General features: G+C 43.6%; 1 protein-coding gene across 3 annotated transcripts; it reads right to left on the bottom strand.

Annotated features, from left to right (window-relative positions):
* Positions 1–524: 524 nt before the first annotated feature.
* Positions 525–26982, bottom strand: NGF (nerve growth factor). Of its 3 annotated transcripts, XM_027659788.1 has the most exons (3): positions 26380–26476; positions 4518–4655; positions 525–1391 (listed from the first exon to the last, which is right to left on the bottom strand). In XM_027659788.1, the coding sequence occupies exon 3, from the start codon at positions 1377–1379 to the stop codon at positions 666–668; it is 714 nt and encodes a 237-aa protein (XP_027515589.1). In that variant the 5' UTR covers positions 1380–1391; positions 4518–4655; positions 26380–26476; the 3' UTR covers positions 525–665. The 3 variants fall into 3 exon arrangements, with proteins under 3 accessions (XP_027515589.1, XP_027515587.1, XP_027515588.1); XM_027659786.1 differs by lacking the exon at positions 4518–4655 and having other exon boundaries at positions 26380–26982; XM_027659787.1 differs by lacking the exon at positions 4518–4655 and having other exon boundaries at positions 525–1328; positions 26380–26982.
* Positions 26983–27863: the final 881 nt, after the last annotated feature.

Below are 27863 nucleotides of genomic sequence, written 5' to 3'. Positions count from 1 at the left end.
AGCTCAGAAGTAATGGGCTGTAAAATACCATTTTATCACGAAAATACACACTTCTAGATTCTATTCTTGTGCAGACAAATGTTCCACAATAATTCAAAATGGATTATTTTTGCAATGGAAACAGTTCGGCAGTTTTAAAATGTACACTGAAGGTCTTACTTAGAAATTGATGTGGCAAAAAAAACTATTGTTTCTACCAGGAGTTCACTAAGATGATTAATTATATATTATATCTTTATGGACAATTAGTAACACTGGAAGCAAGTTTTGAAAAGTTGTATTTCAGTTTCCTGGTATTTGAACAAAAGATTTCAATTCAAAATAAACCTGCAGTAAACTGGCAGGTTTTGTGAGGAAAATTTTCTTGTGGAAGAGAGGAATATGTGTCAAAACTGTGTGAAAAATGTCTCTTTTTGTGGCAGGTTTGTTCAATGGCCCTGTGAGCGTTTCAGAGCCGTAGGGATGAATGAGAACATATTTTTGAAGGGGCTCTGCCGGTAAATAAATTACAAAAACACAAAAGGTTTCCAAAAGAGTTTAATAAATAATGAGGTTCTTTCTGTACTGTATAAACTATAAATATACCATGCAGTCCTTTATAACTTAAAATAATTTACAGACTGAGGTAGGGGGGTAGGAGGGTGCTGGAGGGCGTAGCTCCCCGGTCAGGGTCTCCCTGATTTCCTGCTGAGCACACACACGCAGGCCGTGTCGATGCGGATGAACCTCCAGGCCGCCTGTTTGCCCTCCATGGTCAGGGCCTTGACGAAGGTGTGGGTGGTGGTGCAGTACGAGTTCCAGTGCTTGGCGTCGATCCCGCGGCACCCGCCCGACACCGGCTTGGGGTCCCTGCACTTGGTCTCGAAAAAGTACTGCTTGAAGACGTTGTTGTTGATGTTGACCTCTCCCAGCACCGTCACCTCTTTGCCTTTAATGTCAGTGGCCGTGGTTTTGTCCCCGACCCACATGCTGACGCTGTCGCACACCGAGAACTCCCCCCGGTGCAGCACGGGGTGCGTGGACCTCTTGGTCCTGGCAGTCCTGTTGAGGGAACCGGCGCCGCCGAGGAATCCCAGACTCTGTCCTTGCCCCGCCACGGGCGGGGGCTCCGTGCTGAACAGCACCCGGGGAGAGCGGAAACGCCTCTTCCGAAAGATTTTGGGGTCCACAGTGATGTTTATGGCTTCTCTCCTGCTCCAAGCGGCGTGGCCGTGGGGCGTCCGTGGGGCTGCCTCGGGAATGTGGTGCCTGTTGCTCCGGTGGGCATCGAGCAGGGAGTGTTCTGCTGGATACTCCAGGGGAGCATTGTCCTCTGACTTTGGAGCTGCCTGTGTGCCGATCAAAAAAGCTACAATCAGAGTGTAGTACAGCATGGACATTACGTTATGCACCTAGAACGAGAGAGAAAGGCACTGTTACTGGGGGCCATGTGGGCACAAAGCGCTGCCGTTGCTGGCCATAAATTTGTGAGATACCCAGGATCATACGGATTTCATCAGGTATTCATGTGGGTGCCAGATGTCGCTCTTCCGGAAGACCTCGTTCAGACAGCATAAATGTTCTTAATAAAGCGAGAACATTAGAAAATAATAGCTAGATTATTATTAATTCCTCTGGTATTTGTTATTAGAGCACTGTTTATGAAGCACTTGTTTGGTGTTATTAATGTGGAGACCATATGGCGACAGCATGTTCCCAGGAGTCAAACCTCCAGTGATTTTTGCAGCAACCTTTTTGGCCAGGGCCGGTCTCTTGGCTGCAAACACCCTGCAGAGGAGTGAAACTAGAAGCTAAACCAGTCTAAACCAGCTGTCCATTCCCTAAACTTGTCTGCAGAGGTGTTTCACCATCCCTGGGGGTTTTTAAGATAAGACTGGATGTGGCATCAGTGCCATGGTCTGGGAACCGTGGTGGTGTTGGATAAAGGGTTGGACTTGATGATCTTGGTCTTTTCCAACCCGTTTGATTCTATAATTCTATGATTCTTGGGCGTGGGGGCCACCAAGCCAGTACCTGGTGCCATTATCACACCCTCAGCAGCCACACTCACCTGCCATGTGGCCAGGCCCCACCACTGGCTGGCTCAGCAGCCTCCAGCAGCTTCCAGCTTTCCCATCTGCCCTTTCAGGACACACCACATGGCTGATTCAGGGCAGATAAAGCCCAGGCTCCTTCCCCAAAGTGCTCAGGTCGTGTCACAAAGGCAGCTGGGATTTTTCCATATTTAAGGACAAATATGGATATTACATAGAAGCACTGTGGGTGCCAGGCTACCTCTGCATTGGCATTTTAGGTACAGCATAGCTGAAACCATTGTGGTCATAGTACTGGGAATTCTGGAGGGAAATACCTGCCCTTTTTCAGAATACCAGTAGCAAGAACCTTCTCAAATGTCCCTGCAGAGCTGATGCAGTGCCAGTGCTCATCCTCCTTCCATCCAGAGGATATGCACATCTGTTTGGGTGTGGAAAAGTGCAATCCAAATGTCTAAACCTTTGCTAAGACCCGTTTTATGCTGGAAGAGCAGCAGCAGTAATACCTCATTGGCCAACCAGCATGTGCTGACTAATTCAGCCACATGTTGGGAACAAGAGACACTCAAAAATGCTCTGGAAATTGCAGTGAAGGGCAGACATTGTGTTTCCTCTGTGAAGACTTAATAAGCAGAGACGGGGTATAAACAGAAAAGCCCAAGCAAGGCTCCTCCCCGTCTCTTTGCCTTGTTTTCCTGACAAGTCTCAGCTGGCCCTGAGCTCTGCTGTGTCCAGCCAGCAGGCAGCAGGCCCCGTGTCCACTGGACAAACAGGGTTTTGTACAAGAGGAATCGGGTTCTGCAGTTCATGCCCTGATTTCCCAGCATGTCTTAATGTTTTTTCTGGGTGTTGGTCAATTATTGTGGCAGTTCCCCCTCTCTGCTCATCTTTCTCAGACTAGAATCCCAAGCAGCACCGAACGACTCAACCAGGGGTTTAGCTTTGCCAGAGAAAAATCCTGTAGAAAATGCAGGATAACCCTAAGATGTCCCACAGGATCTTGTATGTCTTATCTCAGACAGGAGCTGAAGTGACATAAACAGCAGGGGTTGTGCAGGGCTGAGCAAACATTTAGGAAATCAGCAGGAGATGCCAAGTGAAGGCAGTGACTGAGGAGGGTGGAGGTGCAGGAGGAGCAAAGAGAAAGGCCAAAAGCCACGTGAGCACTTTGTCTGTGCAACAGTTGGGCTGGAGGAACTGGGGGCAAAACGATGACGAGGAGAGTCAAATCTTTGTCACGGAGAAAATCCAAAGCAGCTTTAATTTGCTTAAAGCAGGGCTGAGGGTTGCTGCTTCCCCACGTGCTGCTCGAGCTGGAGCAGTCGGCATCATGGTCTGTATAAGGAAACAGAGCTGGGTGTAACTCACAGCCTGGCTGTGCACGATCCAGAGAGTAACCCCTTGTTCTACAACCAAATTAAAATCAGATGGTTCATTACGTGTCTAAAGAGTTAGCTTTTCTGACAGAAATGGTAATGGAAAAGGTTTGCAGAACAAAATCCAGGCACAATTTAGCCATGCCAATAGCAGCCTCAACCTATTGTGTTTATACATAAACCCCTTTTTTATTGTTTCCTTCTATAGGAAAGAGACGTTGCAATGTCAGCAAAGAGCTGGTTCTGGTTTTGTGCTGTACAAGATTTGCTGCTCTAAAATTCAGCTACATTTATGTCCCTTCTCCAGGTTGCTTGTGTTGCATGTGTTGACATTTTTGCTTTAAGGCCATTAACACAAAAGCAGAAAAATCTCTCCTGCTTGCCTTTTCCTCTTTTTAATTGCCTTGTATTTCCTCTCCTTGTAACAGAACATTCTGTGGAGTGTGGAGCAAACACAAACAGAATGTATTTAGGATATGGGGTGGTTTCCCTGAAGATTCAAAGCTGAATCTTTTTATCAATTATTTAGTTAGTGGAGAACAGAAAGTGACACAAAACCAAAAAGTGGACAAGACCTGATGACAACACAAGCAAGATAAGATTTAAAGAATAGGTGTGCCTTAGTCTGCGAGGGTTGTGGGCTTTTTTGCTGGCACACACAGGTATTTTACAGGCTCTTTGGGGATGTTGAAAGGGGTTCTGAGCAATCTGGTCTAGTGGAAGGTGTCCCTGCCCCATGGCAGGGGGTGGAACAAGATGAGCTTTTTCTAAACCATTCCATGATTCTGCATTTAAACTTTGTCACATGCTCAGTTACTAGACCCTTTCATGGTGCTTTCCAGAGATGCCCACAGTGGATGCCAAGTGCAGCCACCTGAACTTGCAGGGAGAGGAGCAGCTGCCAGCTCTGGTGCTGGTGGTACTCAGATGTCTGCGGATGCCATTGGCCACAGAGGCATTTTGACGCCAAAATTACAAACCCTCTGCACTAAACCCCACTTTTATGGTGGTCAAGTGTCATTTAAACACTTCCTCTGGTGCAGCTGCTGTGTGAGGTTGGTCCTGGGTGGTCTGAGCCTGCTGGGAGCAGGGTGAGTGCTGTGCTTACCTCGGACTGTACTGCACAAAGAACTGCTCCCCCAGCAAGGTCCTTATTTCATCCAGAGCTGAGCCGGGCTGGGCTGCAGCATGCCATCGGGCCCTGGGCTGCAGAGCTGAGCCTGGCAGTTCCTTATGCTGTGTTTCACTAGAAGTAGAAGTATTTGTTTCAGTCATCAGCCAGCAAATCAGTGTTTTCAGCACCATTCCCCACTTGACAGCAGGAGGACAGGCACAAACCCACTCGCTTGGCTCTCTGAGCTGGGCCTTTTCCCTGCAGTAAAGAGCTTGTCTAAAGTAGTTCCAGACTTTGCAGAGAACTGCCTTTATTCAGCACCTTTGCCAGACCCAACAATCCACTGCTTCCCACCCCTCTCAGACACCTTCCAGGCTCACCAAACTCGTGTGGTGCAGCAATACCTGCTGTACAAAGTATTGCACTGCCTGAGCTCTGCCTGCACAGATGGGCACACGAGGGCTCACACCCCCAGCATCTGTGTCTGGGAGGCAAATCTGGTTACAATCAGGCTCAGGGGGAGAATCACAGATTGCCAGTTATTGGCAGAGAATCGCCTGATTGTGGCTGATATTTGAGCAGAATTGAAGATGCAGAACTTGCAGACACGTGAAGGCATTTATATAAATGTTTGTCATCTTGCTACTGTAAGGGCAGAAATAACTCCAGTCTTAATGACTGCACTGTGAATGGTCATATAGACCCCAGTTAAAAGGAAACCAGTATTTTCTTCACCAATTAAATCCAGCACACTGACACTTTCTCAGCAAAGTACATTTCTGATTGTAAATTCTCGAGTGCCACTGAAGGGGATAGAGGTAGTATTTTATTAATCTTATGTATTAAATAGCTCATCTGTTCCATTCAATAAGGTAAATAGGGGTTGTATAAGGTACTCCTGTACTGCAGAAATCCTACTGGATTCAGGGTGGGGATTGAAGTGCATTTGCTGAGGAGAACAGACTGCTAATGCCAAAGCATGAACTGGATTCATTTTACACCTGCACCGTGTCTGTCCTCAGGAGAGGAGGCTGCCAGCAAAGGCAGCCACTGGGTTTGGCTCTTACCAACACCCAAGGACAAGCTACTTGATGTTTAAAACCCCAGCTGAAATCTCCCCAGCCTGTTTTCATCAGTGCAGGGCAGAGGAGTCTCTGTGAGTGCTCACTGTGTGGTTGTGCAACACTGTGCAGTGATTCCTGGATTTGCTGCTGTCTGTGGGTCGTGCTCAGGTTCTGCCCTACCTGTGTGTCTCTGTATTCAGGAGCTGAGATAATTACAGCGATATCAACGTGGCAGGAAGGTCAATCAGAGCTCCAAAATCCAAAGCTTTGTGCTACAGATGGGCTGTGCTGGATTTTTGCAGGAATACACCAGTGGAGCACTAACCCTTTCAGTGAACTCCGGGCAGTTTGGTAATGATAGAGCTATAATGTGTTGGCCACTGCCAAAAATAATCCAACAACTTTTCCGACTGTTCTGCCACCCTAAGAAAACACTCTTTCAGTTCCAACTGGCCGGTTTTTAACCACAAAAGAGTTTATTTTCAGCAGGAATTCTTTTTTTTAAAGTTCATTTACCGCCTTTTTCCCGGACTCCTGGTTGTGGCAGAATCCAGTAAATGATGCCGTGTTATTCAGCATCTATATACTATTCCTTTGTGCCTACCACTCCCAGACATTCATAAAATATCCTAGTGAGGTAACTGTTTATTCAGAATTTACGTGCATTCTGGATGACAGACTTGGTGGGTAAAAAAAAAATCACACTTCAATTTTAGTCTCAGCACATATAGAATAGAATCACAGAATCCCAGAATGGTTTGGGTTGGAAGGGACCTTAAAGATCATCCAGTTCCAGCCCCTGCCATGGGCTGGGACACCTTCCACTAGCCCAGGTTGTTCCAAGCCCTGTCCAACCTGGCTTTGGACACTTCCAGGGATGGGGCAGCCACAGCTTCTCTGGGCAACCTGTGCCAGGGCCTCGGCTGTATTTCAATTATTACCTTTTTCAGACAGATCCACTGGTAAATAATGAATTTGGTTTTTGTTGTAAACCCCTATGGGACATTCCTGTGCAAATAACACTTTATATATTTATAACATGCCACTACTCCTACTGGATTTGGTTGCCCAGAGAAACTGTGGCTGCCCTATCCCTGGAAGTGTCCAAGGCCAGGTTGGATGGGGCTTGGAGCAACCTGGGCTAGTGGAAGGTGTCCCTGCCCATGGCAGGGGGTGGGACTGGATGAGCTTTAAGGTCCCTTCCAACCCAAACCGTTCTGGGATTCTGGAGAGTGAAGAAGTGGATCACAAAAAAGCAACTGGTTCTGTGTCTTGAAAAACACGTTGCTTGCAGGACCTGCAAGTGCAACAAGTGCCAAACAAAACAAGTGCAGGGAATTCCTTTTTAATTGAAGTTACCCACAGAATCTGAGGGAAAATGGACAAAAAGGCTGTGTTGCCTGGAAACTTATTAGGAATGAAAATTTAATAAATTTACTAAATTAATTGCTTCCAATAAGAATAGCAGTCAGTGCAGCCTCCTAATTGCACATTGGCCAGATGCCATCAAGTGGCTCCTACACTAGTGAGAGAAAAGATAAATTAATGCTCAGTTTGGCTCAATCAAATGCAGCAAGTACATTATTTTCTAAATAAAAATAAACACGGGCAACAAACATAAACATCGAATGTTGTAATCTAAAGCCTGATACAATTTGGAATGTTGTTTTCTGTCATTCTTGAAGTTGTTGGCGTGTTTTAGGGATGTGCAAAAAATAAACAGAGCTGCTTGGCTGTCAGTGCAGCAAAAGGGATCGTGGAGGTCACCAAAACAAGCAACAAGTAGTGCTTTAGTTTTGTCTCACTGCTTCTGGAAGTAAGAGAGAAACGAGGGAGGCACTTGGTGCTGAAGTCGCTTCTAAAAGAGAAGGTGTCTCTGGCACATCTTCCTCACAGAATCATTTGAAGAGGTATACGAATTATATGAATTAAAATGTAACATTAGGGATTCAGGGAAATGATTCCTGAGCCCTGGCAGGGAATCCTGAAGCCATTATGACTAAGAGCAGCGTCAGAGGCACAGCTTGCCCTTGATCTGAGCTGATGAGCAAGAAAACGGGAATTTCTAACGGACTCAACATCTCATTCCTCTGTTATATCTGCAGTGACTCAGCTTGGAAATAAGAAGTTTATGGGTGCTGGAGAGCCAGCTGGAAGCTACCTGTGTCTCATACACTTCCCTTTTTTTCTTCCAAATGCCTCCAGCAGTGAAATGTTCCTTTGAAGATTTCTAGGGAGAGCAGTAGACTGAGAAAAATGCTGCCCTGCAGCGAGGAGCCCCGTGTCACCCTGAGCATCGTCATCACAGGATGTGCAACAAGTATCTACCTCCAGATCTCTGACTCATGTGCAGCAGAGGCAAAGATAATAACAGGGGTGCTTCATAGTCCATTATGCATTAATTTGGGGGTAATTAAGCACTATGAGTCTTGACCTGTCCCAGGAGGAGTTCAAGGCCAGGCTGGATGGGGCTTGGAACTTGGTCTAGTGGAATATTCCCTATTTGGAATGAGATCGTCTTTGAGATCACTTCCAACCCAACCAGTCTATGATACTATAACTCTGTAGGGTGGGAATTCACCAAATCAGACACCAGCAAGGCTTTGGAAAACACTTCTTAAGGTTTATTTTATGCTTATCGGGACATAAGTAATAGAAATGGTTTATTTGCAGCAGCCTGATCTTATCCCTTCCATCCTCCTGAACCAGCAAATAAATATTTCAATTATTGGTGTCTCTGTAGAGAAGCTCCAAAAGAGGAAAAGAAGTTTTTTGCCCATTCTCTTCATTTACACCCCGTTCCCTGAAGTGAAGCCACCTGAGGGCAGAGATCCAGCCTGGAGCCACAGGGGGGTTCCTTAGAGTGGGTGACAGGTTTTGTGACACAGGACAGGCAGAGCTCACCTTTAGAAGGTTAACTTTGTAACTCCTGAGTGGTAAAACAAAATCAAGGCTTCTACTTCTAAGAATGTCACAATTTGTTTTGCAACTCAAATTTATTTTACAGTGTTTGGCATCACGATGCTCTCACTTGTAGAACATGCCAGTGGGAATTTAGAGTCATCAAGAGTCATCTAAAATGTGAAAAAATACATGATCTTTAGGTGTCAGTGGCCATACCAGTAAAGACTTGCAGTGGGATGCAGCTCTTGCTGTGACAGATTGGCTGTTAGGAAGTGTTAAACGGGCACAGAAGAGAAAAGTTTATCCTTGTTAAGATAACAAACCGACAGTCTTTAAATAAAAGATAAAGAAATTGTCTCTGTCAAGATAAAAATCTCTTTAAATGCAGGGAAGGAAAAATAGTCACTTACAAAACTAGTGACAATCTCTGAAAATAAATGACTGAAAACAGCCTTAGAAGGAGCATGTGAATCTGGTTCTCCTGAAGTCAATGACCTCAATGGCAAAAAGCTGGTAAAATTAAATAGGCTAAAAGCAAAAATTCTGGCTAGAAATAAGTTATCTGAGCATGCCACAAGTTGTATATCATCCCTGTATTATCATCTATTATATAATCCTAAAATTAATGATTGACATGTGATGATTGCTTTGGAACTTTCCATACAGCCTCGAAGCTGGATATGTATTTTATAGGGCTCCAGGGTTTCATATATCCTAATTCACAGGCACAAAGGAGAGACTAAAGATCTCAGGCACTAACTGACAGGAAAACTACTGCAGGATAAATGAGATAAATCCATCTCATTGATATAAAGTTGGATGCCTCCATCCTACCCAACTACCAGCTGGCAGGAGGGATTGCTGCTCCCTACAATTCCTGTCCAAAACCAGGACGACAACTCATTCCCTAGTTTCTGTTAAACAGTGAGTCCAAAGATCTTAATGAGGCTGGTGCATGGCCTGTCCCTCTCCCCTCTACACCCTTCCCAAAGGGATTTATATTTGGGAATAGCTGGCTTGCTGTATTTGGCCCTGAGGTTTCCAACACAAAATGACCGGGAATGAAATAACTGGAATTTCAGACTCCACGAAACTACCAAAATCAAACTGGAATTCATCTGGGACCAGAAAGTATGAGGGCAGTCAGACTGTGATGTTACTATCCCATCTTACAGCCAAAAGTAGTTAAGGCAGAAAAATACAATATCTTTAGGGCCAGTAAACTTTTCCAACTAGTGATCTTATTCCAGCTATTCAGAAGGGAATATAAATCCTGATTCTTGTCCAAACCCTGATTAATGAGAACCAGCTGAATCCCAGCAGCAAGGCTAGCATTTAGTTTTTATTCAAGCTCATAATTTTCATTTATATTCTCCTTTTTCACTTTTCTACAACTGCACAAATAAATTGGAAACAAAGGAGATTTGTAGCATTTGGATGTGTTGGAGTGTGATGCACTAAGTGTGGTGGCTCCAGAAATGAGGTAGAAAATAAAATTGAGCTGGGGTGTCATGATCAGAATCCCAAAGGTAGATTCCATCATCTGCAGTGTTTCTCTAGATCCTGAATTTGGAAAAGAACATTATGGAAGGACAAAGAGCATCCATAAATTATGGCCAAGACCCTCATGACTTTTCAGGCTATTAATTATTTACATCCAAAAGGAATTTTATCTTCTGCAAATCTCCCAGTGTGTTTATAACTACTTTAAATGACTCAACGATATTTTAATGGGGCAAGAATTCTGAAAAACACCAAAGAGAACCTGAAGTGTGTCTGTACTTGGCAATCAAAGTGCAGCAATGAAGGCAGGAGTTGAGAGAACTGTAAAACTCATGTTCTACTAGAGCTGAAGGTGTGGCTGCACCTGATTAAAAATGTAGCTGGAGCAGTTCGAACTGAGTGTTGGATTTTTTTTTTTTTTACATTGAAAAAAACCTTCAATACATAGACAAAAGTCTACAAAATAAAACCTTGTGAAATGGAGATGCTCTTGTGTTCACTCAGAGATTGCTGAGATAGTGAAGGAGCAGCCAATACTGAAACAGAACATTGCTTTGCCTATGCAGGATTTTCCATCCAAAAATGCCAGGACATTTTACAAAACACTTAATAAAATGAACCTGCCCACTCGCTTATGGTCAGTAGAATTTACTTCTGTAGCAAGTGAAGAACCCAAAGAATAACACAGGATTCTTGCCAAGCAGTAGCAATGTTCTTCTTCTCCATTGCCCCTCTCCTTTTCGTTTTTTTTTATTAAACTTCTAGGATATTCTTTCCTTTTTCTAAATCTGTTTTGCCTTCATGAGACCTACAGAATTCAGTTCCTTTCTTAGTGACTGAAATTCCCTCTCTCGTGGTTTACTTTACATGACAAGGTGGAAGTGATGGGAAGAAAACTCAAAGGAGACCTTTAGAAATGGAATTCCTAATTTTCATTGCAGCTGGAGATGGGTATTGACCCCACAGGAGTGACAGTCATTCTGTGCCCTCCTTATTGTAACTACACGTAACTCACAAGGTATGGGGATAATATTTTTAATTACATTTAAATGTTAATATTTTTTCTTTAAATCAACATGCTACAAGTTGAATGGAATGTATAAAAAATTGAATAATTGGGCTGTTGCTCATTTTTCATTTGATTTCTGTATTCTTTGACAACATCCTATAAGTTTGAGAAGTTTATTTCTATAATTTCTAGATGACTGGACAGAAGCAGTGGAGGGTAGTGAGCTGTGTCCTGCTCTACATGATCTGAGCAGATCTTTTTCTATCTCCTCATTGCAAAGCCTGAGCTTGTTCTGCAGATTGTAAAGATGGAGTGATAATGCTCAACCTCTTGTACTCCACCTGCCTTTCCCCTTCAAATTGAGTTCAAAACAATTTCCTTAGAATTCCTAAGTATTCCACTACAGAGATGTGAAATACGATGGGTTTTTGCTGTCTGAACCAAGCAAGCAGTTCAGTTGGGTGCAAGGAAAATTTTCAGCCTTGAAGGTTTTTTTACTACTTGCTGGTGACTTAAAAATTTAGTTACTAAAGAGGTGGAAAAGAGGGTTTTATTTCTCTGCACAGCAGGACCCTTTTAGATGTGGTGCAGTTTTGAAATGAGAGGGTAAAACCTCCTAAGAAGCAGGGTCTGTAGTAGAGCTGTCCACAAAAAAATCTGGAAACACCACCAAATAAAACAAAGCAAACCACAGAAACACGGAACGAGTTCTCAGGTTGCAGAGTCATCTGTGTGGCTCTTGTAATGTTCTCCACAAGCACAAGCAGTTCTTGCAGGAGAAATAGGAGTCTCCTGACATCTAGGGTGGTTTACCAAGAAAAACACCAGGTTTTTACTACTGCTTAGGCATTTAAGATGTCCATTCTAATACTTTGGCTCATCTGAACATGAGCAGGAAAAGGAAACGGGCAAACAGGATTTCACCCCTGAGCTCCAGCCCTGCAGAGCAACGATGCTGCAGAGTTTTCTACACGGAGACAGAGCTGGTTTGTAAACCCTGGTGCTGCTGGAATTTTTCCCCTTGGGCTTTCATACTTTGTGTGTTTGTGCTCAGCACTTACCGAGGATTAAAGGACAGTTTCTGTGTAAGAGTGTTGACACGATGCAAAATGCTCCATACCTACATTTTTTTCGCTGTATGTTTTTCTGAGTTCAGCCTGGAGGATCATCTTGATTAATTGGCAGCAGAGCAAACCATTGCAAAGCATAAGTGTCCAGGGAAACAAATCCTGTTTCTTCACATGCTTTTATTTGCCTTATTGTCCTTATTTGTGCATTGTGTTTTACTGTGTGCGTGCCTCAAGTGGTGGGAAAACAAGTGTGGTTTTGCCAGTGTTTGTAATCCATGGCAGTACCAGCTCCTTCTCTCTTCACCAAAATCCTTTCCTGCACTTTTATTTATGGAATGAATGGATTAAAAAGCAGGAGAGTGGGGTTGCCATCCCCAAATGCATCATAGTCCTGCAGTGGCTCAGTGGTGCAGCAGCAAACAGGCACAGGGTGCACTGGCACTGAATTATCTCCTCAGGGCCAGACAGACCTGAGCCTTCCCTGTGGGAGCAGAAGAGCTCTGCTGGGCAGCCCTTGTGCTCATTTGGTAATGGTTTGCTGGGCAGCACATTCAAGGGCCAAGCAACACAGTTCTGCTGGTACAGTCCCCTGTTCTCTGGATCCCAGCCCTGTCCCTGGCCATGCCTATGTCTTGACATACTCTGTTTTGTTTCCTCTCCAGCTCCAAGGGCTGCTCCACATGCCTTCTGACTCCTTTTTTTGCAAGTCTCCCTGCCTTCTCCTTTCACACATTGAGACCAGCTGCCTCAGAGTTCCTGCCCCACACAATCAGAGCACGTGGAACCTCTTGTTGTCATCAGCACCCTGGCTTTCATCTGCTGTGGAAGGTATTTAGTCATTTTATTAATTCTTTACTGCATTAACTCTCATGGTTGCAATGCCAGACAAATGCTGGCAACCCTAAGAAGGGGTGGTAACAAGATGTATTGGGTTCTGTACATTAGCAACAAAATATATCTTCAGAAAGAGTAATTCAAACTGCATTTTCTTGCACTAAATAAGTACAGGGACTTGATTTAGGAGTTACCTCATTCCTGTGCTCTGAGAATCTCAGCTCTGCTTCACTTGAGACCCTGACACTAAACTTGTGAGGGCAGAGAAATACAGTCCAAACTTCAGCTCTCTGAGCATCCTGAGTGTGTCAGGCAGCTGCTGCTGCACAACAAATCTGTTCATGCTCCCAGAGAGCAAAGACAGTTTGAACTGGGTCCATATTTCAGCTGTATGGTGTGGGCTGCTGGGCTCAGGCCCAGGGAGAAGTGGGGAGTAGGAGTTTTCCATCTTCCTATTATGTCAGAGTTTGAGGGGAGGCAGCTGCTGTGGCTGTTTTAAGATAGGAGGTTTTTATTCCCCACTCAGCCATTTAAGGTGAAATGAAATTTAAGGTGACATTTACACGCAGGAAGGGGTTTGTTTGTCTGGATCTTGAACCTCCAGAATATCCTCACCTCACACAAAGCTTGACTGATGATCAGTGTAATGGGCAGAGAAGTGGATGATGCTGCAGAGTGCAGGACATCCTCCCTTGCTGGGAGCCTGCAATTGTCTCTGAAATAAATGCCTGTGTCTTTGAACAGTTCTCCTGGTCACAAAGTTACTCTGTGAAAAAGGACAGTTCAACAAAAAAAGTATCTGTCAAGGAAAGAGCTGATCCTTTCTCATACTGTGGGAATCCTTTAAGCAAAGAACAGAACTCAAAGAAGTTTAAATGAAGTTCAGCAACCTTTGCTTAAGAACAGGAAACAGGGAGTTGGACTGACCTGGCAGTCTCCACAGTTCTTATAAATCTGTGTTTGGCAACTCACTTGTGTTCGGAGCATTTGAAGGGTCTTTACATGTTCTGTTTTCTGGCATCATCTGGTTGCTGAAAGCATGTTTTGCTACAGTTAAAAAGTATAATGGGGAAGATGCATCTTTTCCTTTCAAGCTGTGCCCTTGCATGTTTGTACCACATTCTCTAGAACTTTCCCTGGCCCTGCTCTGAGACTGAATAACCCTGAATGCCCAAATTGCAACATGATGCTGATGGTGTTGGACATCTTTGTGCTGTTCACACTTCAACTTTCTGTGGGGTTCACTGACTCCCCTGGAATGCAGAGCTGGAAATGCGGGAATTCTCATAAAAGCGGGCCAGGATCAGAAGATTACTGTTACTGTGTTTACCAGTGTATTATTTTCTTTGCTGCCTTTTATTATTCTAGATATGAACCCTTTTTCCACTGCCATGGTGAGATCAATAGAATGAATGTGGGAACTCTTGGAACTGGGAGTACTAAACTGTTGTAACAAGTTTCCTCATCCTACATTCATCAAAACAATCTTGCAGGAGCTGATTAAACAAAACCTTCTTCTCTTAGGACTGTATCACAACCTTACAGAAAATACAGGGGAAGGAGTGAGAGTGGGAGGAGTAACTCCTGGAAGTTGTGGAGTGGCACCTTCCTATAGGAAGGAGAACCTACAGAACTAATAACTTGTAAATCATATTTCAAGGCTGCAGCTGGTAAGTGAAATGCAGCTTGAAGTTCACAGAATCATGAAGGTTGGAAGGGACTTTTAAGGTCACCGAGTCCAAGCATTAATCCAGCACTGCCAAGTCCAGCACTGAGCCATGTCCCTCAGCACCAAATCTGTGTGTTTTTGAACAATTCCAGGGATGGCAACTCCACCACTGCCCCAGACAACCTGTGCCAGTGTCTCACCACCCTCACAGGAAAGAATTCTCCTGATTTTCTTATCTAAATCTCCCCTCTTTCAGTTTAAAGACTTGTCCTATCACTATTCCCCCCATCCATCTCCCCCCATCCATCCCCCTTGTCCTATCACTCTCCGCCTCTGTAAAAAGTCACTCTCCCTCTTTTTGTAAGCCCCTTTCATGTTCAGAAAGGCTGCAATGAGATCTTCAGGCACTGGAAGGGGCTCTAAGGTGTCCCCTGAGCCTTCTCCAGGTTGCACATCCCCAGTTCTCCAAGCCTGCCCTTGGAGGAGATGATGTTGATCCCACCACCACAAAATGAAGTGTGTTACTCAAACCAGTGTGGATAAAAAGTCCTGGCTGCATGGCAGAGAGCTATCTTTGTGCAAGCTTTGATGTTAAAAAATAGCAACTTGAACTTGCAGATGTACTGATTACCCTGCTAAAAGAAGACATGGAATCTCTTCCCAGAATTACAGCATTTTAATTAGAAGAATGTGAGCAAAGTCTTAATCTTGTTAGGAGGGATAGATACGGATAAGGCAGAAAGAAAATCCACAGCAACACAGCCCAAACACGAAAATCAGTGTCTTGGAGTCTGGTAACAGCAACAGAACTGCTCCCTGTCACTGCTTTTCCTACAAGACTAAGCTTGACAGTGACTAAGTTGGAAAAAAGACCTCTTTTGTCTTGTAACACTGAGCTCCATCACACACAGCTGTTTGAAAATTTATGGCTTAAATGAAGGGAAAGGTACTTTAAATTTACGTACCAAATCCACCAGTACATGGTTACTCTCTTTAAATTTGCTTTTAGCCCTCTTAAATTCTTGTGACATTCAAGGATCACTAAGAATCTCATCTGTAGCTGATCCTGACAGATGTTAATCTTTGCCTTGGCTTTACAGTCTGCTGGAAATAGTACTTGTTTCTTCATGTCAGGCCTCTGGCAATGCTTATGGAGTCAGGATTACAGTCTCCAGTGAATCCCATTTTTACTGTCATTAACTTTCTAAACTGTTCCCCATAGCTGGCAACCTTTCCATGCTTGGAGACCTACTTAGTGGGAAGCTGGAGGAGTGATGGGTTTTGCCTGTCTCGAGTCATTGTGGTTTTAATTGAGATTTGTTTAATTTTGTCATTAAGTCCATTTACATTGTAGGCATTTCATGACCATGATCACACACTGTGCCTGCTCACTGGCTGCATTTTGTTGTGATTTACCTATCAAAAAAGGAAAAAAAAGCTCCATGTTTAGTTAAGGTTTTTACAAGTAGCCAGGTTTTTTCTTCCATTAACTTAATAAATTCAGCAAAATTTTGGATTGGGTATTGGAGACATGGCTCACCTGCAGAATCTGTGCTGTGTTCTGAGGAAGTGACTAGATTTATTTAACAAAATCCAGGTGTGGGGTCAGTATCTCCTTGTCTAGAAGGAATTGTTATCACTGTCAGAACCCAAAATATCAGGGTTTATGGCAAATCTTGATCAGAAAGCAACAGGAATGGAAATATTTCTCCTAGAGATGCCAAGGACATTGTCCTGAACAGAAACCCCTGGGTGCAGCATTGCTGTGAGTGTCCATCAGTCACAGAGATGAGGGACAGCTCCCAACAACCTGGGCCAGTGGAAAAGTGTCCCTGCCCAAGGCAGGGGGTGGAATGAGATGAGCTTTAAGATCCCTTCCAACCCAAACCAGTCTGGGATTCCGTAATTCTGTGACAAAGGGGTTGCAGGTGACTTTCCCTCTCTTAGGATGAGTCAGGGGTGACCAAAACTATGTGAGTTACAACATGAGCCTGATAGTGATCACTTCAGCAGCTGGGGAAGCCAAATGCTTGCTTCTTAAAAAGAAAAAAAAAGGCTGATTAATCAGCTGAGTCATCCTGCTCTGCCTCAGTGTTGGTATGAGTGGCATTCCCTATGGATCAGCCTATTCCGAGGGAAAAGCCAAACCATAATCAAGACTAATTGACTGAGCTCAATCAAATGTTTCAAAATACCACCCAGGAGTTTTAGATCAAATGAAAAGCAGGGATTTTCTCAGCCAGGCAGTTAATTGCTTCCTGAAAACTTGTTCTTCACAATAATTTGAAGATTTTCACTAGTGCTCCCTCCAAGTAAAAGAGTTTTATTCCTTTTTCTGAGTTTACAGTAGTAATGTACAGATTAACAGACTGGAACCAGACTCCTGTCCTCTCTCATATTCTTCTTTCTGAATGATGCTGCAGTGCTGCCTTGTCTCTGGGACAGGAAATCTGCAGCCTCTACAGGTTAAAACAACTTTTTAGAAACTTTCAGAAAGATAAATCCCACCAAGCAGTACTAGATATCAGTACCAGCAGCAAAAACCACAGTATTTTAAAATCAGTAGGTTTTTCAGTTATTACGTTTAGGGAATTAACCCCAAAAGGATATTTCTGTGCGTTTTGTTTCTTACATCGAGCAAAAACTGCTTCAAAGAGGAGATGAAATGTCAAATTTTCTGCAAGAGTTTGTCCAGTGGAAAATAATGGTGGTGTTTTAAATCTTTGCCTGGCTCCTGATGTGCCCCAGGTTGTGAGCAGCGATGAAAAATTCATCGTCTGCACATCTGTAGGTGAATCATCTCCTTCCCTCACGCACAGGGGTTGCACAATTTCATTGACTGCTTGCTTTGATGAGTGTTTGATACTTGTCATGTGAAGCTATTCCATCACACACTGGCAATAGTGGGAATTCTGAGCACACTTAACAACTCAAAGCGATGTCGCAGTTGATGGATTTGTGGTCGTTTGTGACGTGACACAGTCCTGTTTAACCACCAGAGATGCCAAGGGAAAAGTCACAGTACAGACATCTGGCTGCAAATCCTGCACCTGGACCAAACATTTCCCCATCTGTGCAGCACAAGCTGTGCAAGGCAGGTGGTAGGACCTCAGGTAAGATCCAGGATTACAAAGAATCATCGTGGAATCGTGGAATGATTTAGGTCGGAAGGGACCTTAAAGCTCATCCAGTTCCATCCCCCTGCCATGGGCAGGGACACCTTCCACTAGCCCAGGTTGCTCCACGCCCCATCTAACCTGGCCTTGATGATCTTGCAGGTCTTTTCCTGCCTTTATTATTCTATTATAAATTCTGTAATCCTCCCCCTGTCTAATTATGACTGTAATTTGTATTTCCATTGAATGCAGAACACCCTTCTGCAGGCAGGGCATGTACACCTGGACCAGGGCTGCACTTCACACACTCTGTAGCTCCACAAAAAGCTCTCAGACAAGTCTGATTTCAAACCTGGGGTTTGTGCCCACATCAATTAGTTCAAATAACCTGCTACATTTGAAATTTGCTCTCATTTTACCCCTTAACCCCATATGTAACCACATATTTCCCTCGTCTGGGTATTCGATGTGCACCTTGTATTTATTACAGAGTTATTTGTTAATGCCTTTGTGTGGTGAATCAACTGTCAGGAATAATCACAGTGGTCACCAGAAAGCAGTTTTATTCTGAATTGGAAGGAAGAGAATATGGATGAGCACAGAATAGATGGAGACAAAAGATGACCTTTGTAGCCAGATGTGATCTGTAGCATGACAATATTAAATGCTGTTGAAGAGTGGGACTGCACAGATTATTGGCATAATTGTGGCAGTAGGAATAGATTTTTCTTTGCTATTTGCCTATTTTTACAACAATTTTCATCAGATGATGAATACAAGAAAATTTTACATTGTCTAACACAAGAAAAATAAGCTTTTTCTTCTATTCTTTTTAATAACATATGTCCAGCAGATTTCTAAGTGAAATATCTTTTAAAGAGGCCTATTGTGTTTGAATTTAGCATCTTTCAACTTTTCTCTGGGGTTTCTTCACATTAATATTGGGTTCAAAGCAGATAATCAAGGTCTAAAGCTTACAAGATCATTTTTTGCCTGCTTAAAATGAAAACCAGAGGGAAGTTTTGCTGATTAGGTGTGTCCCTCATTTCTGTGCACAATGCCAGAGTTTAAGTACATGTCACTTGGAAATGAGCTTTTGCAACTTCATTTTATTTCAAAGGGAGAGAGATGAACTTTAAATCTGAACTTTAAACACTGCATCAGTTTTCCTGTGGCTTTGGAAAAGTGTTATTTTCTTAGAAAGTGTTTCCCTTTGCTTTCAAGTGATGGCACAATCACGTGCTGAAGGCTGAATTCAAACGACTTGAATTCTTTTGTAAATTCGAAATATCAAACAGAGGGGAGAAATTCTACAGTTCATTGAAGAGTTTTCTGATTTCTTTGCTTCTAAATAGGAGGGGAGAAATGAGAAGGAAAGGGCCACGTGCTTTTCTGCCTCAGAACACACAGAGAAAAGAAGTGGGCTCTGGTACAGCCCTTCCCAGCACCAGTTTGCAGTGCAGGAACGTGCACCCAGGGAGAGCTCATGGAACAAACTCCCTCTGATGCTCTGGATTCTGGATGCTTTGCCAAAACCAGGAACTCACACTTCTGGCATATGTAAAGTGTCCTGGAATGTGAGGCTGAGCAGTGACCCTTTGCACTCTCCTCTTTTCCAGCCTGTCCCTGAGAAAATGATGGGAGGAAGGTTTGGCAAGAGGGACTGGGGCAGGGAGGACTTGGATCCAGGCAGAACAAAAACGTGGATGTTGAATATTTAGAGCAGTGATAACATCAATCATGGAATCCCAGGATGATCTGGGTTAGAAGGGACCTTAAAGCTCATCTCATTCCACCCCCTGCCATGGGCAGGGACACCTTCCACCAGCTCAGGTTGCTCCAAGCCCCCTCCAACCTGGCCTTGGACACTCCCAGGGATAAGGAGCCCACACCTTCCACTGGACCAGGTGGCTCCTCAACAGCAAGGGGAGGAATGGAAAAGATTCTTGACATGGAAAATAAAACCACACCTTATTTCTGTGGCTTATTCTGAGCGGATTTATTTCTCTTTACACACTTTGTGCACTTTCTTTCTCCTTCCACGTAAGAAGTGTAGTTACTATGAACAGTTTTGCTGAGGGAAATGGATAAAATATCTATCACTGAGCAAAAGAAAGGGTAATCAACTTATTCCCATTAAACAGAACCCCTTTAATATCATCTCAATAAGAATGACCAAATGAAAGGGCCATCTTGGTTATCCTCTCTCTGATAGAGGCAAATGGAAGATCCTAAGAGCAACATAAGCATATTGTGTCACAAATAATTCAAATTAATTATTTGTATTGCTTTGGAATGCATTTGCCTTCAACACCTTGCTGGTCTGGGACTGAGACACAGAGCATCTCAAAAGGATCCTGGAATAATGGGCAGGAAATGATGCATTTTGGAAAATGCAGGCTGTGTCATCCACCACAGGGCAAAGCTCTTTGTGAACAAGCACAGGTCTTTTTTCATACCTGAGTCATCCAGTGTATAAAGTCGTCAAAAAAACCCAAAAAAACTCTGTTTCAAAATATAACAACACATCTTCTGTGAGCCAGAGCTGTTAAATGTATCATAATCAAAGTATTACATAGCAATGAGGTGCCTGGCAAATCCCCATCACAAAAATTTCTGAAGCCCTTTTTTTTTTCTTTTCTTTTTTTTTTTTCTTTTTTTTTTCTTTTTTTTTCTTCCTTTTTTTTTTTTTTAAGAGCCTGGATCACATATGGTTATGTCAGGAACAAAATAAAACAGTCAAAGTAAAGCAGTGAACCAGACCACCAAAAAAAAAAAAAAAAGGCTGTGTCACCTTTGTACCCAAACAATAGGGGAAAATACAAAATGATTAAGAACAGGGAAAAAATCAAAATAGTAGTTTTTTGCCTAGCAAAACCATACTTAGCAAATAGAAAGTTATCAAAGACATAATCTGCTTTCCAGCTGTATTTACACTGGGCTAATTTACTCATTGTAGGTCAGAACTGCCAGAATCAGCCTAATCTTTATAAATGTTCTGGGCAGTTAACAAGTGAAGCCATTTTTGCTGCATTCTCTTTAAGGCAGTGACATTTCTCACAAATATGACAGTTCAAAAGAGATGACCAGCCCTTTGTATAAAACCAGATCCATTTTATCAATTATTCATTCATTTCATTCATTTTATTCTTGGAAGGAGCTTCTTATTTGCACAACATAAATGTCATTATGGTTTAGTGGGCATGGTGGTGTCAAGTCAAAGGTTGGATTGATGATCTTGGAGGTCTTTTCCAACCTTAATGATCCTATGATTTTGTCAATGATGTGTAAACTGAGCCCAAAACAGCCAAAGAAGTTGTCTTAACTTCTATTTGATATTTTTCTGACTTTGTGCTTGAATCTTTTCCCACTGAAATCAGCGGGAGTTTTGATTCATAACAAGTCAATGGCAGCAGAATTTGATCTTTTATTAGCACATTGTTATGGACTCTATGGGAACAGGAAATTGGATTTTGGAGCCAGGGACATACATGAGAGAAAGACTTTTTGGAATCAGTTTAATGGTCTGTGTTCAATGTTCAGTTTTAGAAAATCCCTGAATAAAAGAAGTCTTGAGCTGCATCAGGTGGTCTGGTCACTGCAGGTTTGACTTCTGTCATCCTGAGGGGAGATTGTTCAGGTTCAGGTTGTAAAGTCCAAGCCAGGCAATTCCTGAGGATTTTTGCTGTCCCTTGTCTCCATCTCACAACTTCTTCCAGGAAATACCACTATGGAATGTGGAAGCCACATCCATGAGACAGGACAAGGGGGAATGGCTTTAAACTGCCAGAGGGCAGAGTTAGATGGGATATTGGGAAGAAATCCTTCCCTGTGAGGGTGGGGAGGCCCTGGCACAGGTTGCCCAGAGAAGCTGTGGCTGCCCCATCCCTGGAAGTGTCCAAGGCCAGGTTGGATGGGGCTTGGAGCAACCTGGGCTAGTGGAAGGTGTCCCTGCCCATGGCAGGGGGTGGCACTGGATGAGTTTTACGGTCTTTTCCCACTCAAACCATTCTGGGATTCTATGTGATAAAACTGGTCCCAGCAACAGAGAATGTGAGTCTGGTACATCATGATTTTGGCCATCTGACAGTGTCAACTACTGTGCCATAAAATCTCAAAGCACTGTTGTAAATGCAAGAGCCAGGGGAAAAAAAGAAGAAGGGAAAAAAGAAGAAATGAAAAAACTCACTTCCTCCAAGATAAGGAAAATTCAGAGGTGTTTCATTCAGTGAACAATGGCCTGGGGGAATTCAAAGGATGCTACAGAAGCCTGGCAATAAAGCCATTAAATGTTGTTTCAAACTACTTCATGCAGCCGTTTGAGTTTTGGATTTAGATAATGTGCCACAGAAATCTCATGCATGTGTGTGTTTGTAAGGCCTGATTCCTACATGCATTGTCAGTGTAATTAATGAGGTATTTCCCTGCTACTTTTTACTTAAGATTTATGTATAATATTGTCAATTAGAGCTGCTGGAAAATATTTTAGTCCAGTAATGAGTTTCAAAGAAGGTGTCTGCTCCACAGAAAGACCACAAAGATATGGGATAAATTTGTATTTCCACATTTGCACTATATTTCAGCGAATTCCACAAGATCCACCAGATTTGTATTTTCCCAGGCCTTCCTCAGTCATAATCTATTTAGACACTGAATTGCCTGAGGAGCTGTAAATCTCAGCATTAATGTCTTTCTGTGGTGGTAACTTCCATCAACACTGGCCTACACCTAATTCTTGAGCAAAAAATCAAAATGAAGAATGCTATTTTACCAGAATTACTCTTCTTTTTATCAGAGAACTGGCCACCCACAGTAAATATTACACAGTCACCTCTTTTTTCCAGGGTAGGTCAAGTATTTGCTCTGACTAAAGTGCTGAGGAGAAGTTTCTAGAACAGAAGTGCATCCAGGTCAGTAATTCTGCCTCCTGCAGCAGCTGATGGTTGTGGGGAGTGGTGCATGAATAGGGCAACCACATGGGGATCATCTCCTTGGAGTGCTCTCCCACTCAGCAATCATTTTGGATTTATGGAACCACAGGCAGCATCTTTGCTTTCAGAATGTCTGATTGCTTCCTGAACCCTGTGACCTACAATATCCCATGGAAAGGAATTCCAGAGCTCCATTAGGCCTGGAGAGGGGAACCAACTTCTTTTGTTTGCCCTGAGCTTGCCACCTGCCCGTTTTACTTCCCACTCCTTGATTTTTGAACTGGGAGATGAGACAACAGCCATTTCCTTTAAACAAGGACAACTTTCCTTTAAGGACAACTATGACTATAAATATCTCCCTTACACCCCTCCTCAGCCATCTCTTTTCCAGACTTAGAAATCATAATCTCTGTAGTTTCTCTGAATACAGAAAATGCTCCAGGCTTTCATCACCCTGCACCTTTTCTTGCTTTGCTTTATCCTTTTATCCATGTAACTGAAGGCCAGAGCTACAAGCAGTGTCCAGGATTTGGGGACAGTATGAGTTAATATTGAGGGTCTGAGATTTTCTTTCCCCCAAATTCCATGGCTTTAGTATTAGTGGAACTGGGCAGACAAGAGTGCCCATAACTCACAGTAACTGACACTACGCTCTCTTGGCAGCAGCAAAAATGATCTTGCTTTGCTTGACCACAGAATTTTTGGTATAAATGCACACACACACACACACACACACACACAAGTATTTAGTGAATTCCACAGAGTGCACAAAGGGCATTGTGTCAGGAGAACAAGCCACACACATCCCACAGGACATCTGTCCCCGAGTGGGAGAGGCGGTCTGGTTGGAGAAATGTTCTTAAATACATTGGCCTCTGTGACCGGGCTCAGGGCAGACCCAGCCCAGGGAGAACTTCCTTCTGGTTGAGGCAGGAACACAGTTACAGCAGCACTGCTACATGTGCCTCTTGTTTACAAAGAATCATGGAATCATTTTGGTTGGAAAAGGCCTCTAAGATCATCGAGTTCAACCATCAACCAGCACCGCCGTGGTCACCACTCAACCATGTCCCCAAGTGCCACATCTAAGCATTTTTTGAACCCTTGCAGGGATGGTGACTCCACCACTGCCCTGGGCAGCCTGTGACAGCGCCTGACCACCCTTTCAGGGAAGAAATTTTCCATAATATCCAACCTAAACCTCTCCTGGCACAACTTGGGGCCGTTCCCTCTCCTCCTGTCCCTTGTTCCCTGGCAGCAGAGCCCGACCCCCCCCAGCTCCCCCTCCTGTCAGGGGGTTGCAAAGCCAGAAGGTTCCCCCTGAGCCTCCTTTTCTCCAGGCTGAGCCCCCCCAGCCCCCTCAGCTGCTCCTGCTGCTCCAGCCCCTTCCCCAGCTCCGTTCCCCCGAGGCAAGTTTCTCTCCCGTGAGACAAGTTTGGTGGGAAGAGGTGTTACCCCGCATTTCTCTGAGTGTATAATCTGATTTAATAAATGCTTTGTTTCGTGGTCACTTGCTGAATAAGGGCCTGAATCCCTGGTTCCTGGGGGGCAGCTGCCGGCAGAGGTCACCGTTGCTGTGGCTGATCTGGAAGGGGTTGAGTTTCACTGGCTTTTAGTGGCCTCACATTTGGGATTGACAAATATTTCTAACCCCACCAATCCAGCACTGGCTTTTGCTGTTAGAGCATTGAATCTTTTGGAATGAAACCATGAATTTTTTTAACCTTTTTTTTTTTTTTGTCAGCAGAGTTGGTTCTTAAAATATAGACTGAAAAAAATCACAGATTTCTGTGATTTAAATCATCAGTATTTTTTCCACTTGCCTTTAATTTAATTCAATTAATGCTAATTAATATGTATTCAATAGTCTGTTAGTCCTACAAGCATGTTGTATGGAAACAACAAAAAAAAATTAATAGAATTTGTAATTAAATGAGTATTTTTATATGGCCAAAACCGTGGAGCAGTAGGGGAATTTATGGGATTTATTAATTTGATTCAAATAATCTAGTTTTTAATGTGTTCTACTCGACCCTTGTTCTAGGCATCCCATTAAAGGCACACAGTTTACACTTGAAAATGCTAATGTGAATACATATTTTAGGTATTTTTCTAATCTGATTTTTTAAATTAATATCTTATGGTGATTTCATAGGCTGCCCAGTTATTCTATGGAGTAATTGTTTATTTAACATATGGGATAAAATGATGCTCATGGTAGTTATAATTCTCCAGTGAACTTAAATGAAGAAATCTAAAAGATAATTTCAGGTTTGGTTGGAGAAAAGAGTCACTGCAATGGGAATGAGAAAAAGAAAGCCACAGTTACTTTCTTTCCCACCTTGTTGTGAGTGACAGATCCCTTCAGGGTGAGTGGCTGGGATTGATCAAGATGTGAAATCACTGTTACTCCACTGCCCAGATGTGTTGGGGGCTCCTCTCCAGATCTGGCTGAGAATTTGTTTAAAAATGATTCATATGGATGATTATTAATATATTTAAAGGCCAAGTCTTTCTTATCATACTTGAGAACGCTCCAGCATATTTAATTTTTCATTCCATCACTGCAATCTCTTTGGGAAAGTGCAGAAAATATTGTAGCCCTCATAGTTTCAGATAAATGCCTGAAATGGCTGTTGTCAGGGGGATTTTAAAAGCCTGTTTTCCATAATATTTGAACCAGCTCCAGAGTGCCAAGAACTGGAACGTGCAGACAAATCAGCTCCCTCTCTATCTTATTGCAGATAATTGTCACCTTTCAGTTTGGCTTAGCAAAAAAAGTGCCCAAAAAACTTTATTGTGACACTTTAATGCATGAAAACATCCATAAATTATCTGTCTAACAGTCACAATGCAACTTCCAAGCTGTGACAACTTGGAAAACCAGCCTGACAAGCACGCTCACTTTTGGTGTTTTTCTAAAACTTCTTGAGCATATAAGGAGAATTTAAAGTGAAGAAAGAACCGAAGCACAAATACTTCTTGTTCTCAGCACACAAATTTCTTCTGTCTCCCTGACTGGGGTCCCTGTTTTCATCTCTGTCTCAGCTAAAAGAGTGTTATCACCCTCTATAAATCAATAAACATTGTCAGCTCCATCCTGTCACTACAGGCAGGCAGCAGGGAGGTCGTGAGCTTTTCCAAGTGGACATCCTAGAGGATACACGGTCTTTGGTGAAGTGCTGCTCTGTCTGCAGCTAAAAGGATTCTGCCTTGGGCCAGTCACGCTTTGATTTAGCAAAATTCCTATTTATTTATGTTAGTACAGGAAGAAAGGAGTTTTTATCCAGAGTAGAATTATCACAGGGGGAAAAAAAAAAAAAAGCAAATAAGAAAGCCTTAATATTCAGAACAAAGCCAGGAAAGAATTTTCATATAGGTGTAACTGCTGTAGAATGCAAATAAAACTAACTTTCCCCTATACCTGGATAAAAAGAATAAGAACACTTGCATTTCCCCTAAGATTAAGCTGCTCTTGCTAAGGATGTTTTTCAGGCTTTAAGCTTATCCACAGCTGCTGCAGGAACACCTTCCAGATGTGCGTGCAGCCAAACCTGCCCCGGCAGATGCGATTTTCGGTTTCCCTAGACCACGCTTTGCTCGCAAAAAGCTGCTTTCAAGCCTTGAAGTATTTCGCAGACACCCAATCTGTTCCCCCTCCGGAGAGCGAACAATCCCCGCGACAGCCCGAACCCGGTTGAGGAGATGCCGAAGTTGCCCCGAGCGGTGCCGCGGGTCCGCGGGTCACTCACTCACCTCAGAGCCGGAGCGCTGGACGCCGGGGGGACAGGGGCTGCCGGGGGGTCTCCAGGCCGCTCTGCGCTCTGCAGCACCCCAGTGCTCGGCCACTCTCCCAAGCCAGAAGATCCATTCACATTCCCTCTGCCTTCGCAGCCTCATTCAGCGCTCGCAGGGCTCAGCGCCGCACTGACTCACAGCGATCCGGCTCCCTCTGGGTCCTAGCGCTGGGGACGGGTGGGAGCTGCACGGGCTCGCAGGAATTCAGCCCCTTGGCTCGCTGCCGAGCCCAGGCGAGGGATGCACAGATGCGCAGTGAAAGTTTCAAAGCGTGGCTGGTTGTCTGACCGCGCACACGGAGCGCCGGGAGAACCCTCCGGCTTCCCGGTGCCGCTGGCAACAACTGAAACCCTCTCTGAGGGGTGTTTTGTCCTCAGCCTTTCCACTCTGCATCCTAATCCTTGCCCTCGATTTAAAGACGAGGGCTCGCAGAGCTCCCTGATGAATGGGTCCTTTGGAAAATCATCTCCAGAGCCCTTTGCTCATCTCGGGCGTCTGGGAACAAACCTGTAGGGACGCCAATAGTTAACTGGGGAAGCGGTGCACTGTGTTCCCTGCAAAAACCGAGCAGTCCCCATTATCAGCTGGCTCTAACTGGGGTCAGCCAAGCGCTGATCTAGAGTAGCAAAGAAATATTTGACCCTGACTTGACGCAGAGGAAAAGATTATATAAGTACCCTTCCAGCTGTAATATTCCGTGTTTAACACGCTTACCTTAAGTAACAAACAGATATGGAAATGTTTTTCTGTATGTTTGAGGAGCTGGATTAACCCCACAACAGTGGGGTTTAGGCACTGGTAAATATAGGAAAGAAATGTGAGAAGTGAAAATGAAAAATTTCATTTATATGTACATATAAAAGGCAATTTGGCTAAAAAACCTCCGCTCTCAAAAAAGTTGGCAACTCTGTAGAGGATTATGAAGCAGCCCCTTAGAATTTCCTAGTTTTCATTTTGGCATAGTGGAACCTTTGTTGTGATTATACAGACCCGAGGAAAAAAATTAAAAGCAGATCACTGCATTTTATCTAAGTGGAAATAATCAAACACTTTTTGATTCCATCCAGGAGAGGGCAGCCAGCTGGAGAGACTGGTCCTTCAAATCCTTTGGGAAAGATGTGTGGAAGGCACTACAGAAAGGCAAAGAGCAAGAAGGCAAAGTAGCTTTGAGATAATCATGTTATTTGCCAGAGGGACATGTTGCTTTCTGAACCTGGAGCAACCATATCTCAGTGTTTTATTAAAATTAAGACAAACCTTAATTTTCATCCCCACAGTGCCAAAGATAACAGTGGCTTCAGTGATAGCTCGATTCTTGGAGGTGATGTGCATTTAAAATTGCCTGGAATGTCCTTAAGGAAATTGCAGCAAAAAATCCTTGATGCAAGTGCTCAAATTGCCTTCCCCATTTGCCAGGGTTATGGAGATTGCTTTGTTTTTCT

This window comes from Corapipo altera, unplaced genomic scaffold, assembly GCF_003945725.1.
Source record: "Corapipo altera isolate COAL_440 unplaced genomic scaffold, ASM394572v1 77b, whole genome shotgun sequence".
NCBI lineage: Eukaryota > Metazoa > Chordata > Aves > Passeriformes > Pipridae > Corapipo > Corapipo altera.
Note: the sequence above shows the minus strand (reverse complement) of the source record. Positions and strands in the feature narration are given on the sequence as shown.

What these genes read in the sequence shown, in the direction of transcription:
- NGF (XM_027659786.1), bottom strand. Translation starts at nt 26,523, where the DNA reads ATGAGGCTGCGAAGGCAGAGGGAATGTGAATGGATCTTCTGGCTTGGG. An exon ending in TCCAGCGCTCCGGCTCTGAG is followed by an intron (nt 1,392 to 26,379) that starts GTGAGTGAGTGA and finishes CTCTCGTTCTAG; the next exon opens with GTGCATAACGTAATGTCCAT.